Source organism: Molothrus aeneus, chromosome 31 (assembly GCF_037042795.1).
Source record: "Molothrus aeneus isolate 106 chromosome 31, BPBGC_Maene_1.0, whole genome shotgun sequence".
NCBI lineage: Eukaryota > Metazoa > Chordata > Aves > Passeriformes > Icteridae > Molothrus > Molothrus aeneus.
In genome coordinates this window covers 3,158,040-3,185,856 of record NC_089676.1, presented here as the reverse complement: position 1 = coordinate 3,185,856, position 27,817 = coordinate 3,158,040, and the positions used below count along the sequence as shown (strand labels likewise).

The window sequence follows — 27,817 nt, the reverse complement described above, 5'->3', positions numbered from 1 at the left end:
GGTTCCGGCCGCCATTGGCCTCGGGGAGCGTCCATGGCGGCGGCTACCGGCCGGGGGCTCCTATTGGGCGCGGGATTCGTCCCTCAGCACCAGAACCCGCCCAGGCCGGGCCCGGAATAACCTCAACCCCCTCCTCCCATTCACTGCCAGCGCTGTCACTCACAGAGGCGTCTGAGGGAATGTCCCGCCCATGTCCGCATGTTGCGCAATGCCATTGGTGGAGAGCGCTGCCACTCAAGTCCTCCTCTGCTTCCTCGCTCTCCCACTGGCTGGAGTGCCCAAAATCCCGCCAAGCCAATTGTCGCTGCTCATTGGTCTTCAGAGCTGTCACTCATATTTATCCCTGCCCTCCTCCCACTATTATTTGCCGCCAGAATGACAACTTCCGCTCCTCCCGCTCCCTGATTGGTTGATCCTACTGCCAATCAACAGCCCGGCCCCGTCCCTCAGCCTCACGGTAAACACCGCGCGGGGGATGCTGGGAGCCGCTGCGGGAATTCCCAATCCCGAATTCCTGGGAATTGCAGGGAGTTCTGCCCCCAGAAACCCCAGCACAGGGAATTCCTTTCATTCTCCCCAGAATTCCCAAGAAATTTCTTTTATCCTTCCCAGAATTCCCAAAAAAATTCCCACAGTTCCCCAGAAATCCCTTTAATCATTGCCGCCATTCCCAAGAAACCATTTCCATTCCCTTTATTATTCGCACAACCGCCAAGAACTCCCCGCCATTCCCAAGGAACTGCTTTAATTCCTTTTATTGCAGCAATTCACCGACTCCCAGCCGCGCTGTCCCGGCCGTTCCCGGGCTCATTTCTTCTCCTCGTCCTTCCTGTCTCGGCTCTCCCGGCCCTGCTCCCGGTGCTGCTCCCGGTGCGCCTGCGACGCCAGCGACCCCATGGCGTTGCGGATGGCCTCGTTGTTGGGGTCCACCCCGGGCAGGTTCTCCAGGACGCTCTGCAGGAACTCGGGGTCCTGCATCACGTCGTAGTCGTCCTCCTCCTGCGGGGAACACGGCGATGGGAAAGGGTGGGACTGGGGACCGGCCCGGGGGATTGGGGATCATCTTGAGGGATTTGGGATTGGCCTGGGGGATTTGGGATCATCCTGGGAGATCTGGGGCTGGCCTGGGGGCTCTAGGATTAGCCTGGGGGATCTGGGATCAGCCTGGGGGATTTAGGATCATCCCGATCCAGATGGGTCTAGAGGGACTGAGATTACTGGAGTGTGCAGCGGGGAATCCATGGAATAACTGGGGCAGGATCCAGGATTTCATCCCTAAAATCCCACAGAAAGCAGGACAGGGAGTCCTGGAATGGTTTGGGGTGGAAGAACCCTGAGGGTGACCCCACGCCTGTCCTGTGGGTGGGGTGGGGTGGATGGGATGGATGGGATGGGATTGGGATTTTTGGGATGGATGGGATGGGCCGGGATGAGCTGGGAATTCCAGGAATTCCGGGAGCTGCCCACCTTGGCGGGCTCGGAGGTGTCCATGGCCGCCCCGCTGTCCACCTCGGCCGCCTCGGCCTGGGCAAACTCTGCGAAAGCCAAACCCGAGATGATCCATGGGCAGCCCCTGGGTATTCCCGGGGTTTTCCCGGGTTTTTCCCGGGGTTCCCCACGCACCGGCGCCCTGCAGGGACATCTGCATGGCGTAGGCGATCTGCTCCTCCTCGCTCATGGAGCTCAGGTCCGGCAGCCCCGCGCGGCCGAAGTCTGGCTGCCCGATGGTCATCTTGAGCAGGGCCTCGTCCGACTCTGGCACACCCAGGGCACACAGGGGGGTGTCCCAGAGTGCACGGGGTGTGCAGGAATCCAGGGGGCATCTCGGGAATCCAGGGGTGTGCAGGAATCCAGGGAGCATCCCGGGAATCCAGGGGGGTGCAGGAATCCAGGGAGCATCCCAGGAATCCAGGGGTGTGCAGGAATCCAGGGGGCATCCCGGGAATCCAGGGGTGTGCAGGAATCCAGGGGGCGTCCCGGGAATCCAGGGGTGTGCAGGAATCCAGGGGGCGTCCCAGGAATGGGCGTCCCCACCCGCCCAGGGAAGGGTTAACCCCCAATGCCCAGTCTGAACGCATCCTGCCTTTCAGTCCTCCTTATTCCCATCCCATCCCACAAACTCAATCCCATTCCCAATCCCATTCCCAACCCCATTCCCAACCCCATCAATCCCGTTCCCAGCCCCACCCCAGCCCCCCCCCCGCCCCTCACCGTCTCCCCCGGTCGCTCCAATCCCGGCCTCGGCAGCTGAGGCCGCGGCCGCCCTGCGCGCCTCCTCCTCCTGCCGCTGCCGCTGCTCCTCCATGGACACACGGAGAGCCTGCAGACGCACAGGGAAATGGGACAAACACCCCAAAACGGGGCTGGGGATGCACCCCAAAACACCCCAAAACAGGGCTGGGGATGCACCCCAAAACAGGGCTGGGGATGCACCCCAAAACACCCCAAAACAGGGCTGGGGATACACCCCAAAACACCCCAAAACAGGGCTGGGGATACGCCCCAAAACACCCCAAAACAGGGCTAGGGGATACACCCCAAAACAGGGCTGGGGATGCACCCCAAAACACCCCAAAACAGGGCTGGGGATGCACCCCAAAACATGGACTGGGATCTGGGAAATGGGACACCCGGAGTGCCTGCACAAACACCCCAAACTGGGTTGGGGTTCAGGAAATGGGAGCCCCACAGCGCCTGCAGAGCCCCAAAACCCCGGATCTGGGATCTGGGAAAGGCTGGGGATGGGGGGCAGGAGGGGGCTGGGAGCCCTGGGGTTCGGTGCCGGGGAGATTCAGGGTTTTATTGGAAATCTGACATTGGGAATTGCCCAATCCCTGGGAATTTTGGGGTCCCTACAGGAGCCAGCTCGGGGTCGGCGCTGGGATCCACCCCGAACTCGAAGTCGGAGGCGCCCAGGCCCAGCAGGATGGGGGAGCTGGGACATTTGGGGTTTTATGGGATTCTGACGCTGCCAATGCCCAATCCCACGGAGTTTTGGGGTGTGTGGGGTCCCTACCAGAGCCAGCTCGGGGTCGGCGCTAGGATCCACCCCGAACTCGAAGTCGGAGGCGCCCAGGCCCAGCATGGCGCCGCCCTCGCCCGCCAGGATGGGGGAGCTGATGAGGGCGTCGGCCAGGCTGGGCCCCGGCGGCACCGTCACCAGGTGGGAGCCGCTGCCGTCCTTGCCATTGAGCGCCGTGATGAAGGCGGTCAGCTTCTCCGTGTTGGCCTCCTGGGACGGGGATTTGGGGATGGTGAGGGGTGGGAGTGGGAACTGGGGCTCTGGGAGTGGGGAACTGGGGCTCTGGGAGTGGGGAACTGGGGCTCTGGGAATGGGAGTGGGGCTCTGGGAATGGGATTTGGGCTCTGGGAATGGAATTGGGGCTCTGGGAATGGAATTGGGGCTCTGGGAATGGGGAGTGGGGCTCTGGGAATGGGAGTGGGAACGCTGAGGGGATGGGAATGGGGAACTGGGGCTCTGGGAATGGGAGTGGGGCTCTGGGAATGGGATTAGGGCTCTGGGAATGGGGAACTGGGGCTCTGGGAATGGGAGTGGGAACGCTGAGGGGATGGGAGTGGGGGATTTGGGAACGCTGAGGGGCTGGGAGTGGGGGATTTGGGAACGCTGAGGGGCTGGGAGTGGGGAACTGGGGCTCTGGGGGAGGAACCTGGGGTCCTGTGGGGTTGTGGTGCTGGGAGGGGGCTCTGGGCATGGCAAACCCGGCTGCCAGCGGGGTCCCGGCAGGAATCGGGGACGGGGAGGGTTTGGGATCCAAGGAAAGCCCTCGAGGAAGGACCGACCTCGCTCCCAAAGCCACCAACGCGTCAGCGTTTCCCAGCCCCCGCACGGAGCCGGAGAAGCCCCGAGTTCCCGAAGGCGGCAGCGCCCGGGCTCTCACCTCCTCCCCGAAGTTGATGATGTCCACGTTGACCTTCTCCTTCTTCAGGCGCTTGGCCAGCTTCACCAGCTGCGGGGAGAGGCGGGAGCGCCCTGGGACCGGCGGGACCTGGGCCCGGCCCAGCCCCGGAGCCCAGCGACACTGCAGAGCCGGTCCTGAATCAGCTGCCCAGGGACCCACCCCAGGGATCGGCTCAGGGATCGGCTCAGGGATCGGCTCAGGGATCCACCCCAGGGATCGGCTCAGGGATCCACCCCAGGGATCGGCTCAGGGATCAGCTCAGGGATCGGCTCAGGGATCCATCCCAGGGATCAGCTCAGGGATCGGCTCAGGGATCCACCCCAGGGATCGGCTCAGGGATCAGCTCAGGGATCGGCTCAGGGATCCACCCCAGGGATCGGCTCAGGGATCCACCCCAGGGATCGGCTCAGGGATCAGCTCAGGGATCGGCTCAGGGATCCATCCCAGGGATCAGCTCAGGGATCGGCTCAGGGATCCACCCCAGGGATCGGCTCAGGGATCAGCTCAGGGATCGGCTCAGGGATCCACCCCAGGGATCGGCTCAGGGATCCACCCCAGGGATCGGCTCAGGGATCAGCTCAGGGATCGGCTCAGGGATCCACCCCAGGGATCCACCCCAGGGATCGGCTCAGGGATCGGCTCAGGGATCGGTTCAGGGATCGGCTCAGGGATCCACCCCAGGGATCCACCCCAGGGATCGGCTCAGGGATCCACCCCAGGGACCCATCCCATGGATCAGCTCAGGGACCCATCCCAGGGATCAGCTCAGGGATCAGCCCAGGGATCAGCTCAGGGATCCATCCCAGGGATCAGCTCAGGGACCCATCCCAGGGATCAGCTCAGGGATCAGTTCAGGGATCCATCCCAGAGATCAGCTCAGGGATCCACCTCAGGGATCCATCCCAGGGATCCACACTTGAGACCCTCCCCAGTCCTGGGTTTGTTGAGCCCTGGATTTTCTGGGAGCCAATCCTGTTGCTACCCTGCGATCCCAGCCCCGATCCCGCAGCGATCCCAGGACTATTCCTGTTGTTATCCCAGCCCCAATCCCGTTGTGATCCCATTGTGATCCCAGCCCCGATCCCGTTGTGATCCCGTTGTTATCCCAGCCCCGATCTCGTTGTTATCCCATTGTGATCCCAGCCCCGATCCCGTGGCTGTTCCCGTTGTTATCCCGTTGTGATCCCAGCCCCGATCCCGCAGCGATCCCAGGACTATTCCTGTTGTTATCCCAGCCCTGTTCCCGTTGTGATCCCGTTGTTATCCCAGCCCCGATCCCGTGGCTGTTCCCGTTATCCCAGCCCCGATCCCGTTGTGCTCCCAGCCCTGTTCCCATTGCTGTGATCCCGCCCCGTCCCTCCCGCCCTTGCTCACGTCCTTGTCGCTGTCGTGCACAGGGCTGCCCACGAAGGCGATGATTCTCATCTTGTGGTTCTTGCCCTGCCGGTGCTTCAGCGCCAGCTGCACCAAAACCACGGATCTGGGGCCGTTCCCGGGAAAACGGGGATCCCCCAGCCCAGATCCCAGGAAAACGGGGATACCCCAGCCCATTCCCGGGAAAACGGGGATCCCCCAGCCCAGATCCCAGGAAAACAGGGATCCCCCAGCCCAGATCCCGGGAAAACGGGGATCCCCCAGCCCAGATCCCGGGAAAATGGGGATCCCCCAGCCCATTCCAGGAAAACGGGGATCCCCCAGCCCAGATCCCGGGAAAATGGGGATCCCCCAGCCCAGATCCCAGGAAAACGGGGATCCCCCAGCCCATTCCCAGGAAAACGGGGATCCCCCAGCCCAGATCCCGGGAAAACGGGGATCCCCCAGCCCAGATCCCAGGAAAACGGGGATCCCCCAGCCCATTCCCAGGATCTGCCCCAGGGATGGGGCTCCCTCCAGGGGGACACTGCAGGGCTGGGCTGAAAATCTTGGCATTTAGGGGCGGTTCTGTGAAATTCCCATGGGTTTATGGTGGATTTCTGTGACATTCCCATGGGTTTATGGTGGATTTCTGTGACATTCCCATGGATTTAGGCTTTAGAGCCTCCCCCACCATTTTCACCATGAACACCTAAGGAAACCCTGAGCTTCCCCCTCTGTGACCCCAGGAGGAGCCCCTGTCCCACATCCACCCCCTCTGTGACCCCAGAAGGAGCCCCTGTCCCACATCCACGCCCTCTATGGCCCTGGGAAGAGCCCCTGTCCCACATCCACCCCCTCAGACCCCAGAAGGAGCCCCTGTCCCACATCCACGCCCTCTGTGACCCCAGGAGGAGCCCCTGTCCCACATCCACGCCCTCTGTGACCCCAGGAGGAGCCCCTGTCCCACATCCACCCCCTCTGTGACCCCAGGAGGAGCCCCTGTCCCACATCCACCCCCTCTGTGACCCCAGGAGGAGCCCCTGTCCCACATCCACCCCCTCAGACCCCAGAAGGAGCCCCTGTCCCACATCCACGCCCTCTGTGACCCCAGGAGGAGCCCCTGTCCCACATCCACCCCCTCTGTGACCCCAGGAGGAGCCCCTGTCCCACATCCACCCCCTCTGTGACCCCGGGAGGAGCCCCTGTCCCACATCCACCCCCTCTGTGACCCCAGGAGGAGCCCCTGTCCCACATCCACCCCCTCAGACCCCAGAAGGAGCCCCTGTCCCACATCCACGCCCTCTGTGACCCCGGGAGCATCCAGAATTGCCGGGAGCCCGGCAGGGCCTCACGTGCGCCACGCGGATGCCGGTGCCGAAGGTGATTTTGCCCTTGGGCTGCACCGTGTGCAGCTTGGACAGGATGCGCCCGGTGTCCGGGGTCAGCGTGGTCAGCACCTCGCAGTTACTGCGGGACGGCAACGGGGCTCCCTCAGCAGGGAGGGAGGGAGGGAGGGAGGGAATTCCCGGGATTGAGGCTGGGATCGGCGCCGGCAGCGCTTCCCAGCTACAGGAGAAACTCCCGGGAATTCCTGGGGAATCTGGGAGGAAATCCCCCAATTCCCAGATTTCCCCAGCTCCAATGAGCCCCAAATCCCTCCCATGCCAAGAACTCCTGAAGTTCCCACCTCCAAAATCCTCAAATCCCTCCCGCTGCAGACCAGCCCGACTCCAGCTGGGATCGAGCCATTCCCAGCTCCCTGTCCCTGAACTCCCAACTTTCCCTGCCTCCAAAATCCCTCCCATTCCAGACCGGTCCCAGTCCAAGCGGGAACAAGCAGCTCCCAGCCATTCCCAACAGTTCCCAGCCCCTCCTCCATGAATTCCCTGCCTCCCCAAAATCCCCAGATCCCTCCCATTCCAACTGGGAACGAGCCATTCCCAGCTGGTTTCCAACAATTCCCAGCCCCTTCTCCCTGACCTCCCAACTTTTCCTGCCTCCAAAATCCCTCCCATTCTGAGTGGGAATGAGCCATTCCAAGAATTCCCGAAGTTCCCACCTGCAATGAGCCCCAAATCCCCCAGATCCCTCCCATTCTGAGTGGGAATGAGCCACTCCAAGAATCCCCGAAGTTCCCACAGCCCCAAAATCATCCCCCAGTCCCTCCCCAGTTCCCTCCATCCCAGGCTCATTCCCAGTCGGTTCTGGATCCCGGGAGCGCCGGGAGCGCCTCACTTGGCCAGGGTGATGAGCCCCACGTTGTTCTCGGGGTTGCTGCGGGTCTTGGAGTGGCACACGATGTTCACGGCGTCCTGCTGCGCCTGCAGCCGCGTCGGCAGGAAGTCCCCGTTCCGCATGTACTCGCTGTTGTCCACGCTGCAATTCCCAAAAAAACCCGGGAATGGCTCAGGGGATCCCGGGAAGTTCCCTCTGCTGGGGTGGTTGGGGTTTTGGGGGGGAAAAATGAAGTTTATTCCAGTCTAAGATGAGATTTTTATGGGAACGCAGAGGTTTATCACAAAAATCTGATTTTTTTGGGGGGAGAGCCGAGGTTCATTCCCCAAAATCTCTTTTTTGTTTTTTTTTTTTGTTTTGGGAATGGCTGATGTTCCTCCTCCCAAATCTGGGACTTTTGGGGAATTGCTGACATTTATTCCCCCCAGATCCGGCGTTTTTTGGGAACAGTTGAGGCTCGTCCCACAAAATCTCTGCCTCAGACCCTTCCTGTCCCCTCAGGTCCTATTTCCCCGTCACCCCCTGTGCCCTCCTGTCCCCCCTTGTCCATGTCGGTCCCTCCCTGTCCCCCCTGTCCCTGTCTGTCCCCTCATGTCCCTGTCTGTCCCTCTCTCCCCATCACCCCCTGTCCCCCCTGTCCCTCCCTGTCCCCCCCCGTCCCCTCAGCCCCGTCTCCCCTCAGGCCCGGCCCGCTCCGCCCCCCGGCCATGACTCAGGGAAAGCGGCCGGGCGGGCCGGGGGTGCCCGCGCGGGTGCCGGGGGTTGCCCGGGGGTTCCCGGGGCTTTCCCGGGCTGTTGCCCGGCGCTCCCGGGGCTCTCACCACACCATGGTGCTCTCCAGAACCATCTTGGCTCCTTCCTCCCCTCAGCGCCGGCCCGCTCCCCACAGCGCCCAACAACGCGTGCGCTGATTGGTCCAGACACCGCGGCCAATCAGCGCGCCCCTTCTAGGCGGGGCGCCGCGCGGAGCATGCTGGGAATTGTAGTTCTGGGAGGGGCGCCATGATGGCCGGGAGGACACCGCTGTCCCCAAAGGGCCGGGACTGTCCCCAAAGGTCCCGAACGGTCCCCAAAGGTCCCGAACTGTCCCCAAAGGGCCCCTCCCAGCGCCACCACCCGCGGGGTCTGCGAGGGGCTCCGAGAACAGCCCGGGGGTGTCTCCTGTCCCCCTGTGCCACCCCCAGAGCTGTGTCCCCATGGCCACCCCAGCCAAGGCCACCCCAGGAGTGTCCCCGGTGTCCCCCCAATGTCCCCAGTGTCCCCCCAATGTCCCCGGTGTCCCCCCAATGTCCCCGGTGTCCCCCCCAGTGTCCCCAATGTCCCCCCAGTGTCCCCCCAATGTCCCCCCAGTGTCCCCAATGTCCCCCCAGTGTCCCCAATGTCCCCGGTGTCCCCAATGTCCCCAATGTCCCCAGGGCAGGGCCGGCCCCACCTGGGGACCCGAGGGTGACAAACGATTCCAGGCTGGACACGGCAATTCCAGGAATTCCATTCCCAAATCCAGGAAAATTCCATCCCCGAAGCCGGGGGAAATTCCGGGAAAATTCCACGAAATCCAATTCCCGAATCCAGGGAAATTCCGGGTGGGGGGCGGAAAAAAACCCCAGAAAATTCCAGGGGAATTCCACGGATTCCATCCCCAAACCCAGGAAACGTCCGTCCCAAATCCAGGGAATTTCCATGAACTCCGTCCCAAATCCAGGAAAATTCCATGAATTCTGTCCCAAATCCAGGAAAAGTCTGTCCCAAATCCAGGAGAATTCCGCAGATTCTGTCTCAAATCCAGGGAAATTCCACGAAATCCATTCCCCAGTCCAGGAAAATCCCATGGATTCCGTCCCAGTCCAGGAGAATTCCACGGATTCCATCTCCCCAGTGCAGGAAACGTCCGTTCCCAGTCCCTGAAAATTCCACGGATTCCCCTCCAATCCAGGGGAGTTTCCAGTCCAAGTCCAGGAGAATTCCAGGGATTCTGCCCCAGATTCCAGGAGGGCTCCATTCCCGGGAAGAGCCAAATCCTCGTTTTCTCCTGGAAAATTCCCCCACCACGATTCCCAAATTTCCCCCTTTGGAACAGGAAAATCCCCCCCAAAAAAAACAACAACAAAAAAAAAAAACCCCAATCCCAAAAATTCCAACCCCAGCCCTCCCCCCCAGCCTCTGGATGGGGAGAATTCCCAGGAAAAAGGGGAATTATCCCAAAAATATTTAAATATTCATAAATATTCCATTCTGGGAGTGAGGGGGGGGAACTGGGAAAAAAATTAGGAAAAAAGTTGGGGAAAAATGGGAAGAAAGGGGAAAAAATTGGGAAAAATTGGGGCAAAACAGGGAAAAAAATTGGGAGCAAAATTGGGGAAAAAAATTGGAGAAAAAAAAAAAAAAAAGGGAAAATTGGGAAAAAATGTGGGAAATTTCCCCTCCTGATGCGATAAAAAACGGGAATAAAAAGGGGCTGGGAGGGGCCTTGTCTAATATAGACAAACATTCCAAGGAAAAGGGGAATCCACGGAATTGTCCCCGCATCCCCTGCGCTGGGCCAAGGCCATCCCAGGGAAATCCGGGATGCGGGGGCAGGGAAATCTCGGCTTTTCCTTCAGAAATGTGGGAGCGGGGAGCGGGGAGCGGGGAGGGCCCTCCCGGCGGGGAACCCCGAATTCCCTCCCGGCCCCGCCTTCCGGGCGCTCTCCGGCACAAAAAGCTCGGAACTCCAGGCTCTGTATAAAACACGGGATCTTCCCACGCGGGACTCTGGGATAAAAGGGAATTTTTCCATTAAAAAAATCAGGGATGGAGCAAAAATCAGCTCCAGCCCCAGGGGCCGCTCCGGGCTCTGGGAATTCGGGGAATTCGGGGAATTTGGGATCCAGGGGGAAATTCCCCGCTCTGGGCCTGGGTTGTTCCAGCCCATCCCAAAATCTGCCCCGGGAATTGTGTGGGAGTGTTAAAAAATGGGATTTGGGGATGGGCAAAGTGGGATTTGAGCCGGGATCTTGGAGGGAAATCCTTAAAAAATCCGGGGGGGGAATCCCGGGATGGGCTCAGATTCCAAAAATCCCAAAAAATCCTGAAAAAATCCCCAAAAATAATCCCAAAAATTCCCCCAAAAAATCCCCCGAAAACTCTTCCCAGACTGGGGGAAAAGCTTCCCAAAATTCCTGCTGGGAAAAGCGGAGCCAGGAGTTTTTCCATGACTTCTCCTCCTTTTTCCCCCTCTTTTCCGGGGGATTTCCCATGGAAAACCCGGAGCAAACCCCGATTCCTGAATAAAAATTAAAAATTAATAATTAACAATTAATAATTAATAATTACCAATCCCAAGAACTCCCCCAGGACTGAAAACCGGGATGGGATCCTATTGAAATTCCAAAAAAAATCAGGATAAAAACCCAAAATTCCCCCAAAAAATTCCCCCCAAAAAAATCGGCGCAGCTCCGATTCCGGCTGGGAATTTTCCAGGAATTCTCTCCTCCCCTTTCTCCATCCCAAAATCCGGGAATTCCTGGGAATTTCAGGTCCCTGCTCCCGGGGTTTCCATCCCTGGCGTGCTCGGCGTTCCCAGGGAATCCCGGGGGGATCCCGACATTCCCGATTTTCCCAGGGCCGTTCCCGATTTTCCCGGGCCGTTCCCAGCCCCGGGAGCGCTGGGAAATGCAGGAATTCCGGAATTCCGAGGCTTTGCTGGGATTCCACCGGTGCCCATTCACTGGGGAGAGAAAACAAAACCCAGGGGATGAGGAAAAACCGGGAAAAGCGGGAACGTTCCCCAGGGAGTGTTTGGGGTTCATCCCGAAAATTCCCAACCCCGGGCAAGGAGGGAAAGCTGGGAATGCTCTGGGGGGGATCTGGGACATTCCAGACCCTCTGGAACGAGGGGTTTTCCTCTTTTTGGGGCCGTTCCAGGGAATTTGGGGGATCTGTGATATTGCAGACACCCCGGAATTTTCCTCATTTTTAAGCAAAATTCCCAGAATTTTGGGCAGGAATTTTCCCCCAGATCCTGTTGGGATTAAAGGTGGGAAATCCAGGAATGCTCTGGGTGGGATCTGGGATATTGCAGACCCTCTGGAACAAGGGGTTTTCCTCCTTTTGGGGCAATTCCAGGGAATTTGGGGGATTTGGGACGTTCCAGGCCCTCGGGAACGAGGGGTTTTCCTCCTTTTGGGGCAATTCCAGGGATTTTGGGGGATTTGGGACATTCCAGACCCTCTGGAACGAGGGGTTTTCCTCCTTTTGGGGCAGTTCCAGGGATTTTGGGCTGCCCCAAGCCCCGGGAGCGAGGGCAGAGCCGACCCCGCCGCATTCCCAGGAAATTCCAGGATCCAGCCCCTCCCCGGCCCCTGGGAATTCCCGGTTTTTTTTCCATGGAAAACACTCACAAAGCTGATCTCGGTCTCCGGCAGCTCCTCCAGCTCCAGGGGCAGGGAGGGCCCGGGGGATCCGCTGGAAGAACAGCGGGAAAAACGGGAATTTTGGGGAAATTTGGGGAATTCTGGGGGGAAATCCAAGGAACGCCAGCCCTCAATCCCAACCCCCTGCTGCTCCCACGGAATTCCCAGGAAACCCTGGGAAAACCACCCGGAAAGCCCTGGAAAAATCCAGGAGAACGTGAAAGTTCCACCCGGGAATCCCATGGGATTCATGGATGAAGAGTCCCCAGGAACTGCAGATGAAAATCCCGGGATGGAGAGAGAACATTCCAGGGTAGGGAATCCCATGGGATTCGGGGATGGAGAGGGCGTCCCCTGGGAATGCCCCGGGAATTCCAGCCCTGGGAATGCCCCGGGAATTCCAGCCCTGGGAATGCCCCGGGAATTCCAGCCCTGGGAATGCCCCGGGAATTCCAGCCCTGGGACTCCCCTGGGAATTCCAGCCCTGGGAATGCCCCAGGAATTCCAGCCCTGGGAATGCCCCAGGAATTCCAGCCCTGGGAATGCCCCAGGAATTCCAGCCCTGGGAACCCCCCAGGAATTCCAGCCCTGGGAATCTCCCGGGAATTCCAGCCCTGGGAACCCCCCAGGAATTCCAGCCCTGGGAATGCCCCGGGAATTCCAGCCCTGGGAATCTCCCCGGGAATTCCAGCCCTGGGACTCCACCGGGAATTCCAGCCCTGGGAATCTCCCCGGGAATTCCAGCCCTGGGAATGCCCCGGGAATTCCAGCCCTGGGAATGCCCCAGGAATTCCAGCCCTGGGAATGCCCCAGGAATTCCAGCCCTGGGGGCAGCAGAAGTGGGAACCCCCCCGGATTTGGGATTTCCCAAAAACCCCAGGAAGTTTGGGAAAGCAGCGAGGCCGGAGCTCCACAGCCCGGAATTCCCAGGGAAAACCCCGGAAAACCCCAGGGAATCCCGGGGAATCCCGGGGAATTGGGGCTCACCTGGGGGCCGGGGCGGCTGCGGCGGGGCCCGGGTGCACCTCGACCCCCACGGACCTGCGGGGATTCGGGGTCACCAACGGGAACTCCCCACACCCCACGGGGGCGCGCCCGGAAACGGCCCCGAAACACCGGGAACGGCCCCAGACCCTCGGGAATGATCCCAAACCCTGGGGAATGATCCCAAACCCTGGGGAGTGATCCCAAACCCTGGGGAATGATCCCAACCCCCTGGGGAATTATCCCAAACTCTGGGGAATGATCCCAAACCCTGGGGAATGGTCCCAAACCCTGGGGAGTGATCCCAAACCCCTGGGAATGACCCCAAACCCTGGGGAATGGTCCCAAACCCTGGGGAGTGATCCCAAACCCCTTCAGGAATGATCCCAAACCCTGGGGAATGGCCCCAAACCCTGGGGAATGATCCCAAACCCTTGGCAGTGATCCCAAACCCTGGGGAATGATCCCAAACCCTCGGCAATGATCCCAAACCCCTTCTCCCAATCCCAAACCCCTTTCCCTGATCCCAAACCCCCTGCAATTGAACCCAGCCACCTCTTCCTGATCCCAAACCCCTTTCCCCATCCCAAACCCCTTTCCCTGATCCCAAACCCCTTTCCCCATCCCAAACCCCATTTCCCCATCCCAGACTCCATTTCCCCATCCCAAACTCCTTTTCCCAATCCCAAACCCCTTTTCCCTGATCCCAAACCCCATTTCCCCATATCCCAAACCCCATTTCCCCGATCCCAAACCCCCTTTCCCCATCCCAAACCCCTTTCCCCATCCCAAACCCTTTTCCCGATCCCAAACCCTTTTCCCCGATCCCAAACCCTTTTCCCGCTGTTCCCACCTGCTGGGGGGGGAGGCGGCTCCGGCGCTGCCCAGGGAGGGGCTGGACAGGGACGGGGACGGGGACGGGGACGGGGACGGAGCCACCGCGGCCCCGCCCGAGCCCGGCACCGAGCGAGGGAGCAGATCCGGACGGGAGCCTGCAACGGGAACGGGAATGGGAACGGGAACGGGATACGGGAATGGGAACAGGAGCCTGCAACGGGAACGGGAATGGGAACGGGAACGGGAATGGGAACAGGAGCCTGCAACGGGAACGGGAATGGGATACGGGGAATGGGAAACTGGGAATGGGAATGGGAACGGGAGCCTGCAACGGGAACGGGAATGGGAAACTGGGAATGGGATACGGGAACGGGATACGGGAATGGGAACAGGAGCCTGCAACGGGAACGGGATACGGGAACGGGAAACTGGGAATGGGAACGGGAGCCTGCAACGGGAACGGGAATGGGATACGGGAACGGGATTGGGAACGGGGAATGGGAAACTGGGAATGGGAACGGGAGCCTGCAACGGGAACGGGAATGGGAACGGGGAATGGGAAACTGGGAATGGGAACGGGAGCCTGCAACGGGAACGGGAATGGGAACGGGAACGGGATACGGGAATGGGAACAGGAGCCTGCAACGGGAACGGGAATGGGAACGGGGAATGGGAATGGGAACGGGAAACTGGGAATGGGAAACTGGGAATGGGAATGGGAGCCTGCAACGGGAACGGGAATGGGAAACTGGGAATGGGATACGGGAACGGGATACGGGAATGGGAACAGGAGCCTGCAACGGGAACGGGAATGGGATACGGGAACGGGATTGGGAACGGGATACGGGAATGGGAACGGGGAATGGGATTGGGAATGGGAACAGGAGCCTGCAACGGGAACGGGAATGGGATACGGGAACGGGGAATGGGAACGGGAGCCTGCACGGGAACGGGAACGGGAATGGGAAACTGGGAATGGGAAACTGCAACGGGAACAGGACTGGGAGCCTGCAACGGGAACGGGATTGGGAAACTGGGAATGGGAAACTGGGAATGGGATTGTGATCAGGAATGGGATCAGGAACCTGCAACAGGAACAGAAAGGGGACTGGGAAACTGGGAATGGGGTCAGGAATGGGATTGAGAAACTGGGAATGGGAACAGGGGTTTTAGGATACAAACAGGATTTTGGGATACAAACGGGGATTTTTGGGGATACAAACAGGGAATTTTGGGGATACAAAGGGGGTTTTTGGGATACAAACAGGGGTTTTTTTGGGATACACACAGGGATATTTTGGGGGATACAAAGGGGTTCTTGGGATACATACAGGGATATTTTTGGGGATACAAACGGGGGTTTTTGGGGATACAAACAGGGGTTTTTTTGGGATACAAACAGGGATATTTTTGGGGATACAAAGGGGTTTTTTTGGGATACACACAGGCATATTTTTGGGGATACAAAGGGGTTTTTTTGGGCCCGAGCCGCAGCTCCCACCTTGCTCCGGGTCCAGCTCGGGGCCCGGGGGGGCCCGGGAGTCGCCCCCGGGCGCGTTCGGGGCCGCGTTCGGGGCCGGGAGCGCCCCCTGGCAGCTCCTCCTGGGAACGGCGCCGCCGCCCCGGCTCTTCTTGGACGGGGACGGCTTCACTGGGAACGGAAATTCCATGGAAAAATCGGGAACAGCCCGGGGGCTGGGCAGGGAGCAGCAGGAGGAGCAGGAAAGGGGGAAATCCTCGAGGAAAGCATTTCCCAGGGAAAATAAAGCAGATTTCAGGCAGATTGTCAGGGAAAGAGAAGGAGGAGAGGAAAAGGTTGGAAAAGGGGGGATAAAAATCCCTGAAAAACCAAAAAAAGCACTTTTCCAACTTGGGCAGGGAATTTTTATGTCAAGCAAAGGAAAAAGAAGCTGAAAACAATAGGAAAAAAAAGCTGTAAGAAAGCAGGAAAACCCAGAAAAGGGGGGAAAACCCGTTAAAAAAAGGAACTTTTCCAGCTTTTTTGGGGGAACAGAGAAGGAGAAAAGCTGAAAAAAAAAAAGCTGGAAAAGGCTGGGAAAAAAGGGGGGGGAAGTGGGGAGTGGGGCCGAGACGTGGGAATCGCGGCGGGAAGGGCGGGAATTGCAGAGGGAAGGGCAGGAATTGCACAGGGAAAAGCGGGAATCGCAGCGGGAATCGCAGCGGGAAGGGCGGGAATTGCGGTGGGAATTGCGGTAGGAATTGCGGCGGGAGTGGCGGGACTCGCGGAGGGAATGGCGGGAATTGCACAGGGAAGGGCGGGAATGGCGGCGGGAATGGCGGGACTTGCGGAGGGAAGGGCGGGAATTGCACAGGGAAGGGCGGGAACGGCGGCAGGAAGGGCAGGACTCGCGGAGGGAAGGGCGGGACTCGCGGCGGGAGTGGCGGCAGGAAGGGCGGGAACTGCAGCGGGAACTGCAGCGGGAAAAGCGGGAATCGCAGAGGGACTCGCGGCGGGAAGGGCGGGAACTGCAGAGGGAAGGGCGGGAATTGCACAGGGAAAAGCGGGAATCGCAGCGGGAATCGCAGCGGGAAGGGCGGGAATTGCGGTGGGAATGGCGGCGGGAATGGCGGGACTCGCGGCGGGAAGGGCGGGATTTGCACAGGGAAGGGCGGGACTCGCGGCGGGAGTGGCGGCAGGAAGGGCGGGAACTGCAGCGGGAATGGCAGCGGGAAAAGCGGGAATCTCAGAGGGACTGGCGGCGGGAATGGCAGCGGGAAAAGCGGGAATCTCAGAGGGACTGGCGGCGGGAATGGCAGCGGGAAAAGCGGGAATCGCAGAGGGACTGGCGGCGGGAGCGGCGGCGTTGTCGGGCAGCGCGGCACTCACGTGGCACCCTGCGGAACACCGTGTGGCACATGAAGCGCTGGAAGCGCTCGGCGTAGAAGCTGGGCCGGTGCACGGACACCGTGTCCTGGAGCCCGGGAGAAGGGAATGAGCCCCGGAACCCCGGCGGCGGGGAGGGGGAGCCCCGAGGGGCTGCGGGGGGAAATCCCGGGAATTCGGGGGGAAATCCCGGGAATTCGGGAATAGATCCCGGGAATTCGGGAATAGATCCTGGGAATTCGGGAATAGATCCCGGGAATTCGGGAATAGATCCCGGGAATTTGGGGGGAAATCCCGGGAATTCGGGGGGAAATCCCGGGAATTCGGGAATAAATCCCGGGAATTCGGGAATAAATCCCAGGAACTCGGGAATAAATCCCGGGAATTCGGGGGGAAATCCCAGGAACTTGGGAATAAATCCCAGGAATTCGGGTGGAAATCCCAGGATTTTGGGAATGAATCCCAGGAATTTGGGAATAAATCCCAGGAATTCGGGTGGAAATCCCAGGAATTCGGGCAGAAATTTCAGCAGTTCAGGGGGAAAATCTCAAAATTTTGTGAGTTCCCTTAAAAGCTGGGGATTTTCCACTGAAATTGGGGGTTTCCCATAAGAAAGGGCCATTTTTCCTTAAAAAGGCCGTTTGCCTTTCAAACAATTCTGCTTTTCCATAAAAATTCCCGTTTTTCCATTAAAAATTCAGTTTTCCCACAGGAATTCCCATTTCCCACTCACCCCATCGTGCACCAGGGCCTTCCAGGAGTGCTCGAGCTTCTTCACGAACCTGCGGGGAGGGAACGGAGCAGAAATTCCCAGGAATTCCCAGGGAATTCCCGGGGTTTGGAGCCCACGGTGGAAACTCCTGGTCCAGAGGGATCCCAAGGCTCGGGAAGCGTGGGTTAATTAACGGATAATTAATTAATAATGACCAACTGACCTGTAGGACTGCAGGACGTCGATGATGCCGATGTAGAGCAGCAGCCGCTCCCCCCGGGAATTCCTGGCGGGAATTCCGCCCATCCTGGGAAAGGGGAGCAGGGAATGGGAATGGGAATGGGGAATGGGGAATGGGAATGGGGAACGGGAATGGGAATGGGAAAGGGGAGCAGGGAATGGGGAATGGGGAATGGGAATGGGGAATGGGAATGCGGAACGGGAATGGGAATAGGGAATGGGAATGGGGAATGGGAATGGGAATGGGGATGGGGAATGGGGAATGGGAATGGGAATGGGGAACGGGAATGGGGAGCAGGGAACGGGAATGGGGAATGGGAATGGGAATGGGGAGCAGGGAATGGGAATGGGGAATGGGGAACGGGAAAGGGGAGCAGGGAATGGATTGCAGTAACTCCCAGTAATTCCCAGTGATTCCCAGTCACTCCCAGTCACTCCCAGTATCATTCCCAGTATCATTCCCAGTATCACTCCCAGTATCACTCCCAGTATCAATCCCAGTATCAATCCCAGTATCAATCTCACTGATCATCGGTCTCGATGGTGCCTCCCCGCCGCGCCTCGCCCTGGATGGACTCCATGGCCGTGGAGTACAGCGCTCTCTGTGCCGTCACTCCCAGTTAACCCCAGTTAACCCCAGTCACTCCCAGTCAATCCCAGTTAACCCCAGTCACTCCCAGTCACTCCCAGTATCACTCCCAGTCACTCCCAGTATCACTCCCAGTATCACTCCCAGTATCAATCTCACTGATCATCGGTCTCGATGGTGCCTCCCCGCCGCGCCTCGCCCTGGATGGACTCCATGGCCGTGGAGTACAGCGCTCGCTGGGCCGTCCATCCCAGCTAACCCCAGTCACTCCCAGTCACTCCCAGTATCACTCCCAGTATCATTCCCAGTATCACTCCCAGTATCAATCTCACTGATCATCGGTCTCGATGGTGCCTCCCCGCCGCGCCTCGCCCTGGATGGACTCCATGGCCGTGGAGTACAGCGCTCTCTGTGCCGTCACTCCCAGTTAACCCCAGTCACTCCCAGTATCACTCCCAGTATCACTCCCAGTCACTCCCAGTATCACTCCCAGTATCACTCCCAGTATCACTCCCAGTATCAATCTCACTGATCATCGGTCTCGATGGTGCCTCCCCGCCGCGCCTCGCCCTGGATGGACTCCATGGCCGTGGAGTACAGCGCTCTCTGTGCCGCGGGCCGGCCCCGGGGGTCCCGGTCGCCGTCGCGGTCCCGGGCGGCGCCGGCGGCCGCGCGCTCGCGCTGGGCCTGGTCCAGGCTGTGGATGGCCACCAGCAGGCTGTAATCCATGATCTTGAAACTCTGCAGCACCTGCGGGGGGAACGGGGAATGCAACGGGGCTGCCCCGCGGCGAGGGGCCGCTCCCAGCCGGGCACGGGCAAAGCCGGGCTCGGGCCGGGATCCTCCACGCAGACGGAAACCCCGTTGGAAACCCCCAGGAACACGGAAAAAGGGTGGAACAGGCACAGGATTTCCACGAAAAAAACCCAGAAACACGGGAAAAGGGTGGAACAACCCAATTTTCCCACAAAAAAAGAGGAAAAAAACACTCAGCACTCCAAACTTTCCCCCCAAAAAAATCAGGAAAAAGCACAGAACGCCCCCAATTTACCACCAAAAACATGGGAAAAGGACAGAACACCCCTGATTTTCCCGAAAAAATCAGGAAAAAGCAAGAACAGCCCAGATTTCCCAGAAAAACAGGAAAAAAAGCAGAACACCCCAAATTTTCCTCCAAAAAATCAGGAAAAAAGGCAGAACAGCCCCGATTTCCCAAAAAAACCCAGGAAAAATGCAGAACACCTCTAATTTCCCAAAAAAAAACCCCAAAAAAACCGAAACAAAAGGCAGAACAGCCCCAATTTCCCAAAAAAACCCAGGAAAAAATGCAGAGCACCCCTGGATTTCCCAAAAAAATCAGGAAAAAATGCAGAACACCCCTGGATTTCCCAAAAAAATCAGGAAAAAATGCAGAGCACCCCTGGATTTCCCAAAAAAATCAGGAAAAAATGCAGAGCACCCCTGGATTTCCCGAAGAAACCAGGCAGAGATGCAGAACAGCCCTGACTCTGCCCCAAACCCGGTGCAAACCCCAAAGAGCCCCAGTTCCCCATCCCTGACCAGGCAGAACACCCCTGACTCTGCCCCAAACCCGGTGCAAACCCCCAGAACAGCCCCAGTTCCCATCCCTGACCAGGCAGAGATGCAGAGCAGCCCTGCCTGTCCCCCAAACCCGGTGCAGACCCCAAACAGCCCCAGTTCCCATCCCTGACCAGGCAGAGATACAGAACACCCCTGCCTGTCCCCCAAACCCGGTGCAAACCCCAAAGAGCCCCAATTTCCCCATCCCTGACCACGCAGAGATACAGAACACCCCTGACTCTGCCCCAAACCCGGTGCAAACCCCAAAGAGCCCCAGTCCCCCATCCCTGACCATGCAGAACACCCCTGACTCTGCCCCAAACCCGGTGCAAACCCCCAGAACAGCCCCAGTCCCCATCCCTGACCAGGCAGAGATGCAGAGCAGCCCCACCTGTCCCCCAAACCCGGTGCAAACCCCAGAACAGCCCCAGTTCCCATCCCTGACCAGGCAGAGATACAGAACACCCCTGACTCTGCCCCAAACCCGGTGCAAACCCCCAGAACAGCCCCAGTTCCCATCCCTGACCAGGCAGTCCCTCTGCAGCGTCTTGCAGAGCGCGCTGTACATGTCGGCGTCCAGGAAGAGCCCGTCGGGCAGGTCCTGCAGGAAGTCCAGGTCCTTGAAGGTGGGCACGGCCTTGTCGCGCTCGCGGGCCGAGGCGCGGCGCTTGTAGGTGGAGCCCTTGAGGTCGTACTTGCGGTGCATGCGCACGGGCCGCGGCAGCAGGTTGTTCATCACCACGATGCGGATGTTCTTGCCGCCCGCCTGCACGCAGTACAGCCCGTAGAACTTGGGCAGCAGCGTGCGCGGGTTCTGGTTCAGGTTCTGCAGAGCGGCGGCAACGGGCGCGCGTGGGGGCGCTGCCGCGCGGTCACGGCGCGCACGGGGGGCTTGGGGTGGGGTTGGGGGTGGGTTTGGGGTGGTTCAGAGGGGTTTGGGGTGGGTTTGGGGTGGGTTTGGGGGGTTATGGGGTGGTTCAGGGGGGTTATGGGGGGTTTAGGGGAGCTACAGGGGGGTTACAGGGGGGTTTGGGGGGTTATGGGGTGGTTCAGGGGGGTTGGGGTGGGTTTGGGGTGGGTTTGGGGGGTTATGGGGTGGGTTTGGGGTGGTTCAGGGGGGTTACAGGGGGGTTTGGGGTGGGTTTGGAGGATTTGGGGTGGGTTTAGAGGGGTTTGGGGTGGTTCAGGGGGGTTACAGGGGGGTTTGAGGTGGTTTAGGGGGGTTCAGGGTGGTTTAGGGGGATTATGGGGTGGTTTAGGGGGGTTTGGGGTGGTTTAGGGGGGTTATGGGGTGGTTCAGGGGGGTTTGGGGTGGTTCAGGGGGGTTCAGGGGGGTTTTGGGGTGGGGATGCGTTAAAATCGCAGGTGAAACATGGGAAGAGCATCAAATTCCTCTGGTTTGGGGGTTTTCCATGGATTGTTGGGGTTTTCCATGGATTGTTGGGGTTTTCCATGGATTGTTGGGGTTTTCCATGGATTGTTGGGGTTCAGGGCTTGGAAGGGGCTCAGACCTGGGGGGATGTGAGCCCAGCCCCGCTGTCTCCAGCGATCCAAGCACCACGCCGGGATTTCCGGGCTACCAGGGCTGGAATTCCCAGGGAATTCCCGGAATTCTGGGCTCTCTCACCGTGCAGTACCCGGGCAGGGATTCCCAGGGATTCCCAGGGAATTCTCACCATGCAGTACCCGAGCAGGGATTCCCAGGGATTCCCGGAATTCCCAAGGAATTCTCACCATGCAGTACCCGGGCAGGGATTCCCAGGGATTCCCGGAATTCCCAAGGAATTCTCACCATGCAGTACCCGGGCAGGGATTCCCGGGATTCCCAAGGAATTCTCACCATGTAGTACCCGGGCAGGAGCTTCTGCAGGAACTCGGCCTCCTTGTGCTGCACGGTTTTGATGATGAACTCGTCGTCGCTGCTGACGTAGAAGAGCGAGCCGCTGGCGCCAGAGTTGGAGAGCTCGATCAGGGGCTCGCTGCACAGAGAGCACTGGGGAACACGGCCAGGGAGGGGTTAATGGGGACACAGGGCAGTGGGGTTAATGGGGTTAATGGGGACACAGGGCAGTGGGGTTAATGGGGACACAGACAGGGATTGGGGGTAATGGGGACACGGACAGGGATTGGGGTTAATGGGGACACAGGGGAGTGGGGAGTGGGGTTAATGGGGACAGATGGGCAGTGGGAGTGGGGATTGGGATTGGGGATTTGGGATTTACTGGGGACAGCTCGGGATTGAGAGTGGGGATTTGGGAATGGGAACAGCACAGGGACTGGGATTTCCTGAGGATAGCAGGGGATTGGGAACAGCAGGGGATTGGGATTTACTGGGGATAACAGAGCATTGGGATTGGGGATTTGGGATTGGGGTTTTCCTGCCCAAAACGAGCAGGGGAACGGCTCGGAGCGGGGAAGGGCAGCCAGGAGTGGCTGGGCGGCAGCACGAGGGGAAATGTGGGAAGGAGAAAGGGGAAAGGTGTCCCAAAATGTGGGAGAGGAAGAGAGAAAAACAGGGGGCAAAGGGGGGAAAGAGAAGGGGGAGAAGAGAAGAGAAGAGAAGGGAAGGGAAGGGAAGGGAAGGGAAGGGAAGGGAAGGGAAGAGAAAAGGAGTGAGAGGGAAAAAGGGAAAAGAAAGAGAAGGGAAATGGAAAAGAAAGACAGAAAGGGTAAAAGGGAAAGGGGAAAAAGGGAAAGGGGAAAAAGGGAAAGGGGAAAAGATAATTCCAGGGAAATCCAAGGAAGGGAAAGGGAAAGGGAAATTCCAGAGAAGTCCAGGAAAGGGAAAGGAGAAAAGGGAAAGGGGCAAAGGGCATTCCCGGGAAGGCAAAGGGCAAAGGGCACAGGTAATTCCCAGGAAGGCAAAGGGAAAGGAGAAAAGGCACAGGTCATTCCCGGGAAGGCAAAGGGAATTCCTGGGAAGGAAAGGGCACAGGTAATTCCCAGGAAGGCAAAGGGAATTCCCGGGAAGGCAAAGGGAAAGGGGAAAAGGGCACAGGTAATTCCCAGGAAGGCACAGGGAAAGGGGAAAAGGCAAAGGTAACTCCCAGGAAGGCAAAGGGCACAGGGAATTCCCAGGAAGGCACAGGGAAAGGGGAAAAGGGCACAGGGAATTCCCAGGAAGGCACAGGGAATTCCCGGGAAGGCACAGGGAAAGGGGAAAAGGGCCCAGGTAATTCCCGGGAAGGCACAGGGAAAGGAGAAAAGGCACAGGGAATTCCCAGGAAGGCACAGGGCCCAGGGAGGGTCCCGCTGACCAGGTAGTCGTCGGGGCGGATGCCGAAGAGCTCCCGGAAGTAGCGGAAGGCCACGGGCGCGTAGGTCTTGAAGCGGAAGTCGTTGTAGTGGTGGGCGGGCGTGAGGTTGCTGCCCTCGCTGCGGGGACACGGAACGTTCCGGAACGGGGCCGGGGCCCACGGGAACGGGGCTCCCCGAGCCCCGGGAGCGGGGCTGGAGCGCTGACCTGGGGAAGAAGATGCTCTCCACCACGTAGAAATCCTGCATGAGCACGTCGCGCTCGGGCTTGGTGCTCAGGCTGCCCACGGTGTGCGTGATGCCCAGCTGGATGGCGCCCTTCAGCGCCGACGACGTCGTCTGCGGCACCGGGACACGGCGTTAGAGCGGGACACGGGGACACGGGGACACGGGGTTAGAGCGGGAACGGGGACACGGTGACATGGGGTTAGAGCGGGAACGGGGACACGGGGTTACAGCGGGAATGGGGACACGCGGTTACAGCGGGAACGGGGACACGGGGTTAGAGCGGGAACGGGGACACGGGGACACGGGTTACAGCGGGAACGGGGACACGGGGTTAGAGCGGGAATGGGAATGGGGACACGGGGACACGGGGGGTTAGAACGGGAATGGGAACGGGAATGGGGACAGGAATGGGGACACAGGGTTAGAGCGGGAATGGGAACAGGGACACGGGGACACCGGGGACACGGGGTTAGAGCGGGAACGGGGACACCGGGACACGGGTTACAGCGGGAACGGGGACACGGGGACACTGGGACACGGGGACACGGGGACACGCGGTTACAGCGGGAACGGGGACACGGGGACACGGGGTTACAGCAGGAATGGGGACACGGGGGGTTAGAACGGGAATGGGAACGGGAATGGGGACAGGAATGGGGACACGGGGTTAGAGTGGGAACAGGGACACCGGGACACGGGTTACAGCGGGAACGGGGACACGGGGACACGGGGTTACAGCGGGAACGGGGACACGGGGGGTTAGAACGGGAATGGGAACGGGAATGGGGACAGGAATGGGGACACGGGGTTAGAGTGGGAACGGGGACACGGGGACACTGGGACACGGGGTTAGAGTGGGAATGGGGACATGGGGGACACTGGTTTAGAGTGGGAATGGGAGAACAGGAATGGGGACATGGGGGACACTGGTTTAGAGTGGGAATGGGAATGGGGGAACAGGGGAAATGGGGTTAGAGTGGGAATGGGAATTACAGTGGGAACGGAAATGGGAATTACAGCAGGAATGGGAAAGGGAATGAGAATGGGAATTACAGCAGGAATGGGAATTACAGCAGGAATGGGAACAGGAATGAGAATGGGAATTACAGCGGGAATGGGAAAGGGAATTACAGTTGGGAACAGGCTGGGAATTCAATGGGGATGGGAATTCCTGTTCCAGCCCCCAGAAACAGGGCTAGGAAGGGGAATTCCAGCTGGGAACGGGGCTGGGAATGGCTGGAGCGCAGGGGGAATGGGAACAGAAATCCAATGGGAACGGGAATTGCCAGGATCCAATGGGAACGAAAGGAATTCAATGGGAATAGAAATTCACTGGGGAGGGGCATTGGATGAGAATTAAAATGGGGGGAAAAGCCCCAGAAAATTCCCTTTTTTCCTTCATTTCTACGGAATCTCCTCCCATTCCCACAGCGATCCCACAGGGCAAAACTCCTTGGAGAAGGGAAAAGAAGTGGGAATTCACCTTTTTGTAGGTGGTTTCCCCTGTGGAATCCACTCCTCTGTGGCCTTTCCGGATGGTCTGGGATCCTCCCGGCATCTTGGAAAAAGGAAAAAATGGAAAGAGAGAAAAAAAAAAATTGGAAAATTCAAATTTTTAAAGGATTTTTTCCCACCCAAAACCACCTGGAAAAGTTTGGGGTTCATTCCTGGAATGCAAACAGAGCTGGGCTGGGCCTTTCCCACAGTAACTGCAACGTTTTAGGAGGAATTTTGGGAAAGCTGCAAATCCCAATCCAGCGATTCCTGGCCCAGGGAGCCAAGGGTTCACCCAGGAGCTGTTAAATTGAATTTTTCCAGGGATTCTGGGGGTGGTTCCAGGATAGATTCGGGTTTTGGAGCAGGAATTCCCTTGGGAAGGAGAAATTCCCAAAATCCCCACGGGAGGAGCTGCCCAGGGTCAAGGCAGGCTTGGAAAAGGAGCAGGAAAAGGAAGAAAAGGAGCAGGAAAAGCTCCTGAAATCTGGGATTTTTCCAGCCTGGAACTCACCTCAGGAGTCAGGGACTTCTTGAAGGTGTTGGATCCTGCCAAGAGAAAGGAAAATCCACACTCAGAGAGGATCAATTCCACAAAGCAGAGTAAAACCGCAGAAAAATACCAGGAAAGCAGGGAAAAAATCCCACAAAACCAGAGAAAAATCCTACACAACACAAAACCCGAATTATCCCACCCACACACGCTGCTCTCCCGGGGCTTCTGGCCCCACATTCCCAAAAAAACCCCACGGATAAAGAGGCAGAAAATCAGGGATCAGGCCTTAAATCCGTCCAGGGAAAAGCAAGGAGCAAAAAAATCCTTCCCAGATGGAATTTTTATAGACTTCAGCCCAAAATTTAACGTGAAAACGTGATTGGGAGCCGAGAAAAAACCGGGATGAAGGGCTGGATTCTCCCAGCAACTCTGCCAGGTCCAGGGAAAACCAGGAAAAGGAAAAATCCCGGTGTTGAGAGCCCCAAACCTGGCGGGTTTGTCCCCAAAAACGCCTCCGAGGCAGCAATTCCCCATTTCCCCTAACCCTTTCACCCTTTCCCCCTTTCCCTGCTCCCGTCCCCGCTGGCCCAAACAAATCCCGCGGCTCTGCTGCTCTGCTGCCCCATCCCGGCTCTTTTGGGGATTTTTCTGGGGTTTTGGAGTCTCTGCTGCCCCATCCCGGCTCTTTTTGGGATTTTTCTGGGGTTTTTGGAGGCTCTGCTGCCCCATCCCGGCTCTTTTTGGGATTTTGGGAGGCTCTGCTGCCCCATCCCGGCTCTTTTGGGGATTTTTCTGGGGTTTTTGGAGGCTTTGCTGCCCCATCCCGGCTCTTTTGGGAATTTTTCTGGGGTTTTTGGAGGCTTTGCTGCCCCATCCCGGCTCTTTTGGGAATTTTTCTGGGGTTTTTGGAGGCTTTGCTGCCCCATCCCGGCTCTTTTTGGGATTTTGGGAGGCTTTGCTGCCCCATCCCGGCTCTTTTGGGGATTTTTCTGGGGTTTTTGGAGGCTTTGCTGCCCCATCCCGGCTCTTTTTGGGATTTTTCTGGGGTTTTGGGAGGCTTTGCTGCCCCATCCCGGCTCTTTTTGGGATTTTGGGAGGCTTTGCTGCCCGACCCGAGCACTTTCGGGATTTTTCTGGGATTTTGGGAGGCTTTGCTGCCCCATCCCGGCTCTTTTTGGGATTTTTCTGGGGTTTTTGGAGTCTCTGCTGCCCGATCCCGGCTCTTTTTGGGATTTTGGGAGGCTTTGCTGCCCGACCCGAGCACTTTCAGGATTTTTCTGGGGTTTTGGGAGTCTCTGCTGCCCCATCCCGGCTCCTTTCGGGATTTTTCTGGGTTTTTGGGAGGTTTTGCTGCCCGATCCCGGCTCCTTTTGGGATTTTTCTGGGGTTTTGGGATCCCCGCGAGCCGTTCCCACCCCCTGTGAGTCACCGGACGGGAACGGGAATCGGATTTCCCTGGCACCGACAAACTGCTCCCTCCCCGCCCCGCTCCCCAGCTTTTAGTTTTTATTTTTGGGAATTCTGGGCCTCTCAGATCCCACCCCCGTCCGCTCCCAGGTGTTTTGTAGAGAAAGGGAAACTCGGAATTTGGTTTTTCCAGGGAAAAGTTGGGTCTGGACTCCCCCCATGGCACCTCAGACACCCCCAGGAAGCTCCAAACGCCCCAAAATTCCCCCAGGAAGCTCCAAATCCCCTCCCCAAAAGAGTCCCCCACACCCCACCCCCAAAATAACCCCATAAAGACCCCAAAAATCCCACTCAGCCCCAGAGTTCCACACTCCCCAAAAAACCCTAAAGACCCCAAAAATCCCCATGATCCCCAAACTTCTACACCCCAAAAGAATCCCCCAAACCCCCTGAGTCTCCCAGCCCTAAACTCATCCAAAACCCCCAAAGACCCCACAAAAAACCCGCACCCCTGAGACCCCTCAGAGCCCCCGCAATTCCTCTCAAAACCCCCCAAAATCCCCCTAATAACCCCCAAATCCCCCTAACCCCCATAATCCCCCTCTAAACCCCCCAAATCCCCCTCTCAGCCCCCTAAATTCCCGTCATAACCCCCATAATCCTTCTCGTAGCCCCCCAAAATCCCCCAATAACCCCAAAATCCCCCTAACCCCCATAATCTTTCTCACAACCCCCGATAATCCCCCTCAAAACCCCCCAAATCCCCCTCACAGCCCCCTAAATTCCCCCTAACCCCCATAATCTTTCTCATAACCCCCATAATGCCCTCACAGCCCCTAAATTCCCGTCATAACCCCCCAGATCCCCCCATTCCCCTCACGCCCCCAGAGCCCCCTCACCCTCACGCTGCCCCCTCAGCCCTTCACGCCCCCAGATCCCCCTCATAACCCCCCCAAATACACCTCATAACCCCCAAATCCCCCTCATAAACCCCATAATCTCCCTCATAGCCCCCCAGTTCCGCCAAGATCGCCCCATTCCCCTCACGCCCCCAGAGCCCCCTCAGCCCCTCACGCCCGCAGCCCCCCCGGCGCCCCCGGCCGCGCCCCCCGGGCCCTGCCCGAGCCCCCCGGCGCCGCTCCCGGGCCCGCTCCCGGCCGGTACCGCCGAGGCCGCCGCTGCTGCCGCTGCTGCCGCCGGACTCGGGCCCCGCCGCCGCCGCCGCCATCTTGGAGCGCGCGCTGCGC

General features: G+C 58.9%; 1 protein-coding gene across 1 annotated transcript; it reads right to left on the bottom strand.

Annotated features, from left to right (window-relative positions):
• Positions 1-667: 667 nt before the first annotated feature.
• Positions 668-27,817, bottom strand: LOC136568138 (putative PIP5K1A and PSMD4-like protein). The gene is made up of 25 exons (XM_066567988.1): positions 27,735-27,817; positions 25,182-25,216; positions 24,657-24,731; positions 23,154-23,284; positions 22,948-23,065; positions 21,531-21,683; positions 20,217-20,516; positions 18,639-18,859; positions 17,504-17,587; positions 17,302-17,350; positions 16,572-16,656; positions 15,225-15,374; positions 13,740-13,878; positions 12,890-12,943; positions 11,891-11,954; positions 8,333-8,370; positions 7,512-7,652; positions 6,629-6,743; positions 5,295-5,381; positions 3,900-3,968; positions 3,017-3,232; positions 2,212-2,320; positions 1,624-1,755; positions 1,468-1,535; positions 668-999 (listed from the first exon to the last, which is right to left on the bottom strand). Exons 1-25 carry the CDS (start codon positions 27,796-27,798, stop codon positions 808-810), a joined length of 2,889 nt encoding a protein of 962 aa, XP_066424085.1. The 5' UTR covers positions 27,799-27,817; the 3' UTR covers positions 668-807.

Coding starts and splice junctions, on each gene's coding strand:
- LOC136568138 (XM_066567988.1), bottom strand. CDS start 27,798: ATGGCGGCGGCGGCGGCGGGGCCCGAGTCCGGCGGCAGCAGCGGCAGC. Junction 13,879..15,224: donor CGAGCTGGACCCGGAGCAAG/GTGGGAGCTGCG, acceptor TTCCCGTTGCAG/GCTCCCGTCCGGATCTGCTC. Junction 3,969..5,294: donor TGCACGACAGCGACAAGGAC/GTGAGCAAGGGC, acceptor CTCTCCCCGCAG/CTGGTGAAGCTGGCCAAGCG.